This window comes from Mirounga angustirostris, unplaced genomic scaffold (assembly GCF_029215605.1).
Source record: "Mirounga angustirostris isolate CCGP_5_RB_7025 unplaced genomic scaffold, mMirAng1.0.hap1 SCAF_10, whole genome shotgun sequence".
Classification (NCBI taxonomy): domain Eukaryota; kingdom Metazoa; phylum Chordata; class Mammalia; order Carnivora; family Phocidae; genus Mirounga; species Mirounga angustirostris.
The window spans coordinates 51,135,811-51,149,128 of record NW_026991718.1 but is presented as its reverse complement, the minus strand read 5'-3'; the positions used below and the strand labels follow the sequence as shown (position 1 = coordinate 51,149,128).

Here is a 13,318-nt window from a genome sequence, read left to right as displayed (position 1 = left end):
TGCACAACATACACACTTATGAACAAAAGCCCCCACACACCCGCGCGACCGCGAGTGCGCACACAGCCAAGGCATGGGGCTGCATGTTTGTTTGGCGTGTTTTGTTTGTATGTTTGTTTTGCCTTTTTTTTTTTTTTTTTAGCCAACTGAACAGGAGAAATTGTGTTCCCCTTCTTGGATTTTCCTTTATTACACAACCACTATGGCTGCCCGAAAGCACCTCTTTAACGGGAGTTATTTTCAGAGGCCATTTTCTAGTCACCAAAACAAACCTGTGCTTAGTCATTGGCTGGTCCGTGCATCTCAGCAAACCATCAACCAGGGGAAGTGACCCCTCAAGATCAACTTCAGAGGTCCCCCCCTATCCTGACTCCACTTTGGGTTTCACTATCCAAGGGAAGGTTAGCCATCTCCAATAATGTAGACTCCCCGACTGTGGGGATTTAGGTCTGTTCAGTTCAAAAGTGTCCCCTAGTGCCTGGCATTCTGTCCAGAAATAGTAGTAGCTCAATAAATATTTGTTGGAGGAGGGATATTCCAAAGAGCGTGCAGCAGCTCCTAGAGAATCGCTCCCAGTGGATATAAATTCTTAGCAACATGCGGGGGTGGGGGGGGTGGTAATAGGACAGGTGCCCTAATGGACTATCTGGAGGGGGCCCTGGCTAGCGGTCAGGGTGTTCCCAAGATTCCAACAAAGGCCCAACAGTCATCCAATGTATGCTCAGATGCTCTAATCTGGACCTGCCTGACCCAGAGAGCAAGGAAGCTTCAGGTGGAGAGGTAAGGGAGTCCCCAGAACCAGGGTAACTGCTGAAGGGGTACCAGGCATCATGCTTCCTCAGCTTCCCTTTCCCCAGGGTAGCCTGGAACCCACCCTCAGGTGATGCTGATGGCAAACGATCTCTTCTTGGGACAAGGTCCAAGACTAGCGTGTTCCCTGGTGCTGCGACTTGGGACTGGGGTGGTTGGTGACCCTGAATATGCAGCGTGGCAGCAAGCATAGCAAAGACAAAAAGGAACCATGTCTACAGGGTAAGTCACTATGGGCAAGCTCCCTGAGGCACAAAGTAGGGGAGGAACAAATGAGCAGCTGTCCTAGATGGAGGCCTTGAAACAAAACACCTCTTCAGACTTATTCTAACAACACTTAAAAGATTGTTTTACTAGATTCATTTGAATTACAACAACCCACAAATTCAAAGGGTGTGAAAGGATATAAAAGCCACCATTGCTGGCCTCCAGGCTGCTCCCCAAAGGTAGCCCAAGGAGCCATTCCTGCTTTTTCCGGGCCAGGCCTGGTGCTAAATGCCTGGGAAAGGGTGGGGGAGCCAGGACACCACCTGCGGGGATCCCCCTGTCTCCAGGCTGTGGGACTCAGATCCTTCTGGGGCTCACATTGCCATTCCTTCCTCGCCTGAGCCATGGACCTGGGCCTTGGGAAGGGCTGTGGGCTGGCTGGGGTTCCCCAACGGGGAAGAGAAAAATCTAGCTTGACGGCAGAGGCAAGAGTGGTTCTTTAAACACTGAATGCTCAGCAGTGTCCATCCATTGGATGACTGAAAGCGAGGTTCAAGTCCAGGTTGCACAGCCCACTGTCTTCTCTGAGCTCAAGGTTTGCTTTTGAGAAACACGAGGTTGGATGAGAGCAGCAGATTTGCTATCTAGAGGCCTTGGCAATGAGTTGTATTTCTCCAGCACCCCCATCCTGACTTTACCTAGGCAGCTGGGGTTGAGGGCCTGGAATCTGGGCTCCCAAACCCCAGGTCAGACAACCTCCCCCTGTCTCTTTGGGCATGGCTAACCTCTTAGTTCTTTCATCCATCCAGGAGGAAGGGAAAGGTGGACGAACTCCTGCTACCTATGCGCTCTGGCTCTAAGCCTTAAGTGATAAAAGCTTAAATTTTCTTCCCTCCAGCACCCACTGAGTGCCAGGTACCAGACAAAGTGCTCTACACAGATTAGCTTACCCTTCATAACAACTCCAGGAGTTTGGTACTAACATTATCCCCATTTAATGGATGAGGACACTGAGGCACAGAGAGGCTAAACAACCTATTAGCAACCAGGTACTGGTAGAACCAGGATTCTAACCCAACCTAGTTAAGAGTCAAAGCTCTGAATCTTTACTACAGAGCCTAAAATTCCTACAAGCCTCCCAGTCTTGCCATCCCCTCCTTACTGGACAGGAATGGAAAGGAAGCTTCTGGAAGGTGACCCATTAGCTTGGGACATACAGCCAATGCATGGCCCATCCCTGAGCCTCACTATGCTCCTCCAGCTGCTCCCAGAAAACTTCCTACCTCTTCTGAGCTGCCAGTGGAACACCTCAAGCCAGGAGTGTACCCATACTCTCACACAGGTAAGGTAGAAACCACCCAAATGTCTATCAGTAATGAATGGATAAACAAATATGGTATAACCATACAATGGAATGTTATTCAGCCATAAAAGGAATAAAGTACTCATATATGCTATAATATGAATGAATCTTGAAACAGTATGCTAAGTGAAAGAAGCCAGACACAAAGGTCAATTATTAGATGATTCGATTTATGTGAAAAATCCAGAATAGGCAAATCCATAGAAACAAAGTAGATTGGTGGTTGCTTAGGGCTGGGGGTGGTGGTGGTGGTAGAAAGTTGGAGTGATAGCTAAAGGGTACAGGTTTCCTTTTGAGGTAATGAAAATGTCCTAAAATCAAAAGCAAGGTGATCCCTGCAGGTGGTGTCCTGGCTCCCCCACCCTTTCCCAGGCATTTAGCACCAGGCCTGGCCCGGAAAAAGCAGGAATGGCTCCTTGGGCTACCTTTGGGGAGCAGCCTGGAGGCCAGCAATGGTGGCTTTTATATCCTTTCACACCCTTTGAATTTGTGGGTTGTTGTAATTCAAATGAATCTAGTAAAACAATCTTTTAAGTGTTGTTAGAATAAGTCTGAAGAGGTGTTTTGTTTCAAGGCCTCCATCTAGGACAGCTGCTCATTTGTTCCTCCCCTACTTCGTGGTGACAGTTGCACTATACATCTGGACATAAACTATGTATTTGAGTATATCTGTGAAAATACTAAAAACTACAGTGTGTGAACTGTATGATATTTAAGTTATATCTCAATTAAGCTGTTACTAAAACAACAAAAACAAAGCAACACATAGTAAAGCCAGCCACAGTCAACTCAGCTTCTGCTCTTTGAGAGTCTGCACCCTCACACTCCAGGTTTCTTCTGGTCTCTGGAGAGGCCACAGCTCTCCCTGAAGCTGTCAAGGCACTGTGTCACTCAATCTGAAAGTCCCCACCCCAGCCACCAAGTGGTGCCAGCCGGGGGGAGTCCAGTGTGTGAGTTTGTGGGGAGCCCAGTTCTCAGAGTGAAGTGAGAGACAAGGGAAGAGATTTTTGCCTTAGCAGGGCCCTGGGTTCCCACACTAAGGGTTGAAGCCATACAAACTAGGTATGTGACCTCGGTCCATTTCCTTCTCTGCAGAAGGGAGCAACCAAGTCCCACCCTAAGGGGTGTCCTGACTCATTCATGAGAGTATTAGTGTTGCACATTTTGGGGCACTTAGCACTGTATCTCTCACTAGAAGACAAATAACATGTCAATTGATTTAGAGAATGATCCAGACAAAATCAGAGTGTGGTAGGAGTGAGTGAATTTTGTTTGTTAAGAAAGAAGGAAATATTTTTAGAAGATACTCTCAAGTCTCAGGTTTTTTTGGTGGTTTAAACTCCACACCTGGCAGGGATGGTAATTTCTGAAGAAAGATGAGTAAAAGTGGGTGCTTCTGCCCTGGCAAGGAGAAGGCTGATGGAAAGTGGGGGAATTTGGGAGAGGGGAGGGAGAGAAAGAGCTATGGAGGCTCAGGGGCTGGGTGGGCAGGACCACACCAGGGAAGGGAGGAAACCTGGAGAACCAGAAGGTGAAAGGAGGCAGAAGGAAGGTGAAGTAGCAAATTATCAGAGAAGGGGCAAGGAAGAAAAATCACAGAGCACTACCAGGGAAGAGGACTAGGAAGCCAAGAAAGCTTTGGGGGAAATCTGTCTAGAGGAAAGCAGAGGAGAAGATCAGCAAATCAAGAATCCCCCCACCACCACCACCACCACCAAGCCCCTGTCCTAGAACCTGAGGACACCCATGCCTGTGTTAGTGGCTGACTCTCCCTCCCACCCTGCCCAGCCAGTCGCCTCCTCTCTCACCCTTGGGTGGCCTCTCCTCAAGAGAATCCCTGAGTCCTGTGGGTGGGGGGAGCTTTTCAGATCGTGTTGGACACCTGCGGGGGTTGGGTCCAGCTGTATCCTGGCCAGGCCTGTTCACCCTCTCTCATCCTCCTACCCCCAAATTGCCCCCACCTTCCAGACCTCTGCTGGCTTCCCTCCTCCCCCACCCACCCAAAGTCCTAACTGAAATAAGCATTTCTCATTCCCTGGATTACTGCATACAGACCACCCAAGACCTTTGCTCCTGGCTTTCATCCAGTAGTGTCTGCTTTCCCCTACCCTTAGCCCAATGCAGGGGTTCCCAGCCAGGCTTCTCCTGGAAGCCTTTCAAATATCAAGAATGCACTGGGGATCTGATTTGAAGTCATTGGACCTGAACTGAAGCCATTTGGTCTGCAGCCCAGCACTATTATTTTTTTCTAAGTTATCCAGATGATTTAATAGTGGCAAGTTGAGAAATCCTTTGCCTCCTCCTTTAAGCCTTCCTGGCACTGGTCCTAGGCCAGAGTCAAGGCTGCCAGGCTGGGATCCCTGCCTACGCAGAAGAGGGGACAAAGCAAAGCAGGGGAGTGTTGCCTTGAGAGGCAAAGAAGTGGGGCAGGAGCTGGGCCTTCCCCACCTCACCCTCCACCAGCCCACCCCAGCCCAGCTAACTTGGGTTCTCTGCCTTCCCACAGAAGTGACCTCCACCCTCATGTTGGGCACCTCTAGGGTCCAGAGGGTCTGCTCCCTGCAGAATCCTCAGAGGGCAACACTGGCATCCAGCACAGACAGGCCTCGGGCATCTTGTGTTGCCTGAAATAAGTCAGTGACTGAGTGCAGTGTCTGAACCTGCAGACAGCTATCTATCTAGGAGGAGCCTACACCCCAGAATTTGAGGAGCTTCACTCTGCCCCAGCACCTCTCCCACCAACCCCAGGAACAGCGTGTCTCACTAAGAGAGCAGCCCTCCTTGGGTTGCAGCATTGCTTCTCTTCTCCGAAATCAATACATTTTATTGTTTTTTTTACAAAAATAGCAATGCTCGTTGTAAAAAAAACTCCAACAGCACCCCATCTACTTTTAAAATGTCAGTTCCTTCCTACCAGAGAGTGGGACACGGGGTCCCTCTCCAATGTGCCAGTACAAAAGTCTGGCTCCCAGGCACATGGGGGTGGGGTATAGACAATGTCGAGGAAGGAAGTGATGCACAGATTTTTTCTGCCACCTAGGTCTTGTGTTCCCCAGCTGATTCTTCAAGGAGTGTCCTTCCCTATTCGCCAAATCCCTAGCTCCCTTCAAGTGCAGCAGAATTCCCTATCCCAGGAGTAACAGCTGGGGGCCCAAAGAATGCCACCCAGGGTCTCCCAGGGACCTTTGTGTGGGACCCCAAAACCAGCAAGAAGAATGATGGACAGGAGACCCAAACAAAAAGGGGGTGAGGCAGGGCAGAGGAACCCAGACCTCCTGAGCCTACAGGCCTCAGGGAAAGGACTGGGGAAAAGCACCTGCTGAGCGAGGGGAGCAGGGGGGTAGAGAGGCGGAGGAGAAGTGCAGGAAGGAAGCCAGCTGGGGAAGGCACCTGAAAAGGCTGCAAGCTTGGCCCAGGCACCAGAAGGAGCAGGGCTGAGCTGAGCTCAGGGGTCCAGGTCTGGAGAGTGGCCTGAAGTGCTTGCCTGAGCACCCTAGGAATACAGAACAAGGAAGAATAACCAGATACAGGATGGGGCTCCGACTTTCCAGGTTCTGAACACCAAAGGGGATGCTGAAGCTCCTGCCAGAGCTGCAGGACCACTGTGAGTAGAGGACCCAAGGGCTTGGCTTTGAGATACAGGGAGCTCCTGGGGGACCTGAATTCCAACTCCCACCCAACCATAGGCACACCTTGGCTCCCCTAGAACCCAGGACAGGCGACACACTTCTGATCCTAAAGGGCCTGCTGCCCAGCAGAGTGGGGGTAGGGAGACTCTTTACCCATACAAGTTGTTGAGGGGGGTGGTACCTAGCTCTCAGAAGGACAGAGGCTCAACAAGTCAGTCTCACTCGCTGAGTCGCTAGAAGGCCTGGTGAGGGTGGACGGGGAGAGCCTGGAGGGTCCCTGGAGAAAGACTGGATCAAGCCCATACCAGGAGAAAAATCAGCAAGAATTAGAGATGGCAGTTAAGCAAGGTGCTAAACAAGGTGAGACTAGAGGGAGGACAGTCTTCTTTCCCCAACTCAGGCCATTTTGGAGAAATCCTCTGGTGACCTAGTGCTAAGGAGCATCTGAAGAAAGCTGGGTTGGTGGAGCCCTTTCCTGACTGGCCGTCTCCCCACTCCTACAGCTGAGCAGAAGACATGGACCACTATGTGGCCAGGGAGCTCCTTGTGGCAGAGCATCATGGGACTCCAGCCCAGGACACAGCAGCTCACTGTAACCAGACCTGCTCATCCTGCAAAGCCAAAGCCCACTAATTCCCTGGGACCAGCTGAGGCCAGGACAGAGACTGATGGCAGGGATGGAACCTGGGCTGTGAGCTGTGGAGGCTCTGTGGGACCCAAAAAGGAGCAGATCAACACCTGGGGTTTGTCTGCACTGGAGCCCTGGCAGGGTCAGGCCACAGGGAAAGCAGTTTAGGCCATGGCCCTGCCCCTGTCAGCTGGGACTCCCCTCCCCTCTCCCCCATACACATCCCTCCCACTAAGGTTCCTGAATCGCTTTACAAGGTTGTGTAGAAAGACAGAGGATTTTCCAGGTTCCTAGGATCTTGACCCAGTTGAGATGACAGTGAGACGGCGAGTGTAGACTGGCAGTGAGAGCATATGGCATAGGACAATAGGTCATCCGTTCACTGCCGAGTGAGGAATCCCAGATCACAGTGAGTTTGTGCCAGGCAGGCTCAACATCCGGAGCTCTGCATGTCCTGCTTAGCCTGGGCAGGAGGATCTCCCAGAACCAAACGGCATCCCAACATGTGAGCGTGCACACACACTCAGCAAGGCCAACCCTGCACACCCCTGCCACGTGGCCGTACCTGGATACAGGGGCACCCAGCTTTCCTCACCCAGCAAGCTCAGGAGACAGAACGACAGGACAAGGTCTCCAGAGAGGAAAGAATATGGGTGGGAGTGGCCGGGCACAATCTGCCTTCTGGGCTAGGCACTGGGCCGCCCAGGAGCCTGGATGGCCTGGCAGGCATCTTGGCTGGGCCAGAGCCCGTATGGGAGAGTAGATCCAGCACTGCCTTCCCCCAACACACACACACATCCACACACGCATGGGACACACTCTCCGCCTCAGCGCGCAGAAGCCCTGAGTTCCTCACTCGATAGGAGCGGGCACGATCTCCCGGCCGGGGCCCCACCTCCAGGCCTGGGGAGCTGAAAGAGCCCGTCGCCCCAGGGACGCCAAATCCCATCCCGCAAAGAGGGAACGGGAGGAAAAAATAAATAAATAAAGGGCGGGAGAAAGAGGAAGAGTGGGACCTCCCAAGAATTAACCCTCCTCCCTTGCTCCCTGCGGAGCTGCCCGAAGCTAGGGGTGGGGAGGCGGCCGCAACTGCCTGGGTCCTGGGTCCGCGGGATTCTGCCTCTCCCTGTAGACCCTCCCCGATCCCCCAGGAGCGTGCGGGCGTCCGGAAGCCCATCCGTGGACCTCGGAAAAGTTCGCCGGACAGAGACCCGGAGTTATTGGCACCGAGAGACGTTATTTGTGGAATGAAAATTGAAAACAAAACCCGGCAGTGTTCAGCAGGGGCTGTTCTATTTTTCTTTGAACAGAAACTGGGGCCGCCCTGTGGCCGGCAGAAAATCGAGGGCTTGGGGGCCGGGAAGGTTGGAGCCTAGTGTTTACTTTCTGCTTCTTACATGAATAATAAAAATAAGTAAACTTGAAAGAGTTAGAGAGGAGAAAGACTGAAATGCAGAGCGAAGGCGACCAGCGTCCGAATGGGCAGGGGTGGAGGGCACCCTGGCCCATGTGGGGGTCACTGAAGAGTTCTGCCGCCCTTCCAGCGCATGCCGCCTGGGTCCTTCCAACCGAGCTCGGATCTGCGGGGTCGCACTGCCTAGGTCCTCCTGTAAGTACAAACTTCCTTCCCCCCAGAGCCCCAGGGGCCACCAACCGTCAGCACGCAGAGCTGGTCCACGCTGCTCTCCCCTCTGCACACCCTGTCCAGCACCCCCACACGGTCCTGCGCTCCCCTGCCCTACCCAAAGTACCTAGTGGCCAAGTTTCTTTCTTTACTATCTTCCTTTCTGTTAGTACAGAGCAGCAGTCCTCCTCCCCTGCACCCTTTACCCTCCCCTCTTCCTACCTCTCAAACCCTTCACCAAGGCACTGTTAGTCACTCAGTTACACAATTGGGGCGTCCAGCCCACCTCGCCTTCTGCTGGGGACATTTGAGATTGGACAGAAGCACACGCACACTGGACACACGCTAAGGCACCGACACACGCAGTCACATAACGGCTCGCCGAGTCATGGAGGAGGCACCAGCCACACACTCAGCCGCGCCACAGCCGCTTACCCCAGCACATCCATGGGCCCTGCCCCCGAAGACACTCATCCAGACGCCCGGACAGACTGGAGCACCCTCGCTCACCCGAGCCTGCGGGCCGGAAAAGGAAGCAAAGTCTGTAATGACGGCGCTTTAGCGGAGGGGTCACTGGCCCTCCCGCGCACACACACCTTGTACACACATCTTCGCTGAGGTCTCTCAATCTCTCTTCGGGCCCCTTTCTGAGTCAAACGAAGGGAACGAAGGGCCTGTCCTGTCCTGGTGCTGTCAAAGGAGAAGCCAGAGTCGGGCGAGCACGGGCTCCTTAGAAAGTGCTGGGAACCGGGACGCCTCGGAAGGCCGAGCGCTCTGCCCAGAGCCCCCCACCGCTTGGCTTCCCAGCGCAGCCGGCTTCTAGCAGCGCTCACCTCCGCGCTTCGCTTCTCCCACCCCAGGGCTGGGGTAGGGGGCAGCTCCACGGCGGCGGCGGGGTGGGGGTGGCACAAGTAAACGCCCACCTGCTACCCTAGTCTGAGGAGGCGGGCCCCGCGTGAGGGCCTCGAAGCCGCAGGGGAACCCGGCGTTCGCTGCCTACCAGTCTCGGCCTCACTCGACCCTCTTGGTTCCTGGCCCCGGCAGTCTATCTGCACGTGTTGTCTCTGCCCCGGCGAGTGCGGGTCACTCCGTCACTCCCCTGGCCTCACTCAGGTTCACTGACCACATTCCAGGCCTTGCTCTCCCAGGAGCGCCAGGACTGGCCTGCGGTCGGTGTTCGTGAGTGTGGGTGGAGGTATGAGTCTGGGGGCGGCGGTGGAGCACTGAACCCCAGGCCCGAGTCCCTGCCTCCAGCCCCCGACCCCGCCAAGCGCCGGAGCAAGGCCAACCTCCTTTCTGCTTGGTCTCTCTAGGGTGGCCTTCCTGGAGCACTATGGTTATTGATCCCTCTGAAAGAGCCAGAGCGCGGAGCCGGCGCTCCCCCGGGGATGAAGGGAGGGAGGAGAGTAGGCGAGGGTTGGGGGAGGGAGTTGATAAACTTTAGGGGAGGACGTAGGACAGCACCCCAGGGCCGCTCCAGCCTCCCTCTGCCGAGCTGGGTGTGGGGCTAGACTAGGGGTAGAGGAGTGGGGCCACCCTCTCACCCGCCCCGCGCAGCTCCCGAGGGAGCGGCTGGGAGTCGGAGAACCCCGGCTCCCGCCCAATCAGCAGGGACGGGTGGAGCAGCCGGGCGGGGGCGGGGCGGGGGCGGGGCCGGAGGAGGAGGAGTCGGGCGGGGGTTGCGAGGGGCGGGGAGCCGCGGGCTGGGCTAGCGTAGGCTGGCCAGGCGGTGGCGAAGGCGGCGGTGGCAGCAGGCATGGGCGATGGGGGCGCCGAGCGCGACCGCGGTCCCGCACGCCGGGAGGCGCGCGGCGGGCGCGGCGGGGACAGAGGCGGAGCGGAGGACTCGGGTGCTGATGCTGGCCTCCGCAGCCCAAGGGAGATTGGAGGGACCTCTGCTTCTAGCCCCGAGGGCTCCAGGGAGAGCGGCGCCGACAGCGACGGCCACCCCGGGCTCGGTGAGGCAGACCACTACCGCCGCATCCTGGTGCGAGGTAAGCGGACAGCTCGCGGCCCTGGCCCACCGGACCCCCACCCTACCGCTTCTGCTGCCTCCACCTCCCAATTCATATACTCAACCAGTCAGTCATCGCTCAGTCATTCATTCAGCAAATATTATTCTGAGCGTCTATTGTGTGCTGAACCTTGAGCTGAGTGCAGGGGACAAAGCGGCGAATGGGACCAAAGAGATCCCCGTGTCACTGCCTTACAGTTCTCAGCCTCTCGGGCCGGCCGCTCACCCTAGGCCCATCCCAGCCGATTACGTTGGCGGGGGACAGACGCGAGTGCCGGCTGCCGAGAGCCAGTCCCCGCCCCGCGTCCCTAACGGCGGGTGCGGAGAAAAGCGTCACTAGCGCTCGGCGGGGTCAGGACGAGGTGGGACCAGCGTCCGGAACCACGGGAGGAAAAGGCCGGCGCTTCCCCGCCGCCTGGCCAGCCTCGTTTCCCACTCCCAGCGACGCCGACCGCACCGGCTGCTCCCGGGAGAGGGCACCGCGACACGGAGGGCGGCGTGCGCGGCGCTTGCCCGCCTGGGCTTCGCTCTTTCGGCTCCCACTTCCTCGCGGCGCCTGGGCCCAGCCGGCTCTCGGCGCGGCCTTCTCCCGGCCTGGCCTTTCGCGGCGCTCCCTTTCTCCCTCGCGCTTCGCCCTCCTCTCTTCTTTCCTGGCCTTTTCTCTCTGCCGAGCTCTCCTCAGCCCCCTTTTCGTGCCAGCGCTTCTGGACTGCTCCCGAGTACCCAGCTCTGCCTGGCCTCCTCACTGCGAGCCTGAGACTTCCCCGACCCCCAAAGACAGCCTCACGCGAAGCTTTAGGCTCAGCTTTCGCCGGATCCGGGCCTCGCCCAGAGAGATGGGAGGAGAAAGGGGATTCCGGGGTCTCGCGGTTAGCCCGTCCCTAGGAGCCTAAGGTCTGGAGCGCCGGCACCCGCAGACCGAGCGCCCAGAAGAGGCCACACGCGGGTAACGCCCCCCCCCCCCCCCCCCCCCGCCACCCGACCTCCTTCTCCAACTCCCTGGCCCGGCTTCCTCCCGCTGCCCTTTTACTGCCTCTGCTTCCTGAGCGCCCTCTTGCAAGCCACGAGGCTTTAGGAGTCCACCGGCCAGAGCTGATTTCCCCCGCCACCAGGGCGTGGGGAAAGGTAACCAGCTTCACGCTGGCCCCAGGACACTCCAGCACCAGGATCCCGACTTTGTCTGATCTGACCTAGGCCACCCACACACAGACTAGGACAGGTTGGCCTGGTTTCACACAGCCTCCCCACAGTGGCTGGGTTTGGGTGGCTCTGGGAATGGGGGACAGGGCCAGTGTTGAGCATGGAGGCAGTCCAATGTAAAGTCGACTGATGACGGTCTGGACACAGACTCAAGGACCTTGGTCTTCTGGAAACACTCCTGGTGTCAGGTGTGGCCACCTAAAGATGGGGCACTAAGTGCTGTTTTGAGGGCAGGCTTGGGTCAGGCAGTTACAGGACTGTGTATGAGGATGGTCCCCACCCAGCAGTAATTCCAGCAGGTGTGTGGACTTGTTGGGCACCTGGGATTAAATTATATCCCTTCTCATAGACTGTTGGGTGTCCTGAATACAAGATGTCAGCAGCTAGCTTGGAGTTCCATTGAGAAAATCTGCAGGGCTTCCAGAAATGAAGAAATCATCTCCTTAAGCCCACACTCCCAGATTAAGACTCTCAAGTCCCTGCCTGTGACACTCACCACCTCAAACCCCATCTGTGGGTATTTGTGAGTTCTGGACAATTGTGAGTTCTATGCCCACCTATCATCCCTTCCACTCTACTAACTCTGCATGTAGAATAAATAAATTCTGTGTACAGATGGCCAGTTTAAGAACTCCCAGGTGTAGACTCAAAGAAGGTAGGAGTGACGTAGCATGGAGGCCACCCATGCTAGGAGCAGTCCACAGGTGGACAGAGATGGGCACCCCACACACACACACACACTGTACGTGGGGCAGCTTGTGTGCATGGTCAGGAGATACAGTTTCATAAATGCATGTATGCACATACAGCAATGTCATTATATTTGTACAATAAAATCAAAATACAGCACAGAGGGTGTATTTACACACCTAAAAGAAATGAAAGGTAAACAAGACCCTCATAAATCCCTCTGCCCTTTCTCATTTAATGAAAAAGAGTTTATTTCAGGCCTGAGATACCTGGCATGTTATTTAGCCCTCATTCCTCCTAGCCAGGGTCACCTATGTCACTCCTGGCCCCATCGGGGCTCAGGGTAGGGGCTCTAACAGATGGAAGTCCTGGCACTGGTCAAGGGAAGCCTGTAGTGCCTTGGCCTCAGGATGAATGTCCTCCAGTGTGCTTTAAGCAGAGAGTCCATTTTGCCCTTGACCTCCCAGGACACATCCTCCCAAAGTACTTTTGCAGCAAATCATAAAAAGGTGGAAGGGAGGTGTTTGCCATCGCAGACCGTTAGGTTGCTGATGGGGTGAGAATTCTGGAAAAGAACCCCACTTCCTCTGGGTCTTTGCACTTCTTTCTGTTTCTTTTCCACGCTGATCTGTTGGGGGGAGTTCCAAGGCACAGCGGAATAGAAGGAAAGTGTGTGTAGTGGAATTAAATGAAGTTGGTTTGGAATACCGGCCTTAGAGTCTTTTAAATTTGAGCCAGTTTCTCTGCCCCTCTGTGCCTCAGTTTCCTCATTGTACACAGAAACCCACAGCTGTCACTTTGAAAGTCAGTGCTAAAGGTCAGAGGTGATGTCTATAAAATTGCAAACACCCGGCGGTATCTCCAAAAATATTCTGTTGAATGAAAGGGGCCCGCTCTGAGGTGACCCACAAACCACTCAGGGAATGGGCCTCCTTCCTCAGAAGCCTCTCCCAGCTCAGCTCACCCCTCTACAGGGGACTTGGTGTCTTTTTGCTTTGGCAAAATGCTGCGCCTGAGTTGGGCGGTGAGCAGCCAAGGGGTTGAGAGCCGGCTGTGGAAAGGAGGATTAGTGCCACCTTGCAGACCACGAGGTGTGGCCTTCCCCAAACCCCTTAGAGGAACCCTCACTCCACCCATCGCTCAAGTTTCCTGC

The 13,318-nt window shown here is 55.3% G+C and overlaps 2 protein-coding genes across 2 annotated transcripts in view; one reads left to right on the top strand and one right to left on the bottom strand.

The window, feature by feature from the left end:
- The window catches only part of CD207 (CD207 molecule), a 46,332-nt gene extending 37,224 nt beyond the window's left edge, over nt 1–9,108 (bottom strand). Inside the window, exons 1-2 of the mRNA XM_064572358.1 lie at nt 8,858–9,108; nt 8,697–8,777 (exon numbers count right to left, since the gene is read on the bottom strand). The gene's annotated coding sequence lies outside the window, so the exon portion shown is untranslated. The remainder of the gene's footprint in view (nt 1–8,696; nt 8,778–8,857) is intronic.
- An 847-nt stretch (nt 9,109–9,955) lies between these two features.
- The window catches only part of ATP6V1B1 (ATPase H+ transporting V1 subunit B1), a 56,600-nt gene continuing 53,237 nt past the window's right edge, over nt 9,956–13,318 (top strand). The window contains exon 1 of the mRNA XM_064572357.1: nt 9,956–10,255. Within this exon, the coding sequence (XP_064428427.1) occupies nt 10,018–10,255 (238 nt within the window). The 5' untranslated portion in view covers nt 9,956–10,017. The remainder of the gene's footprint in view (nt 10,256–13,318) is intronic.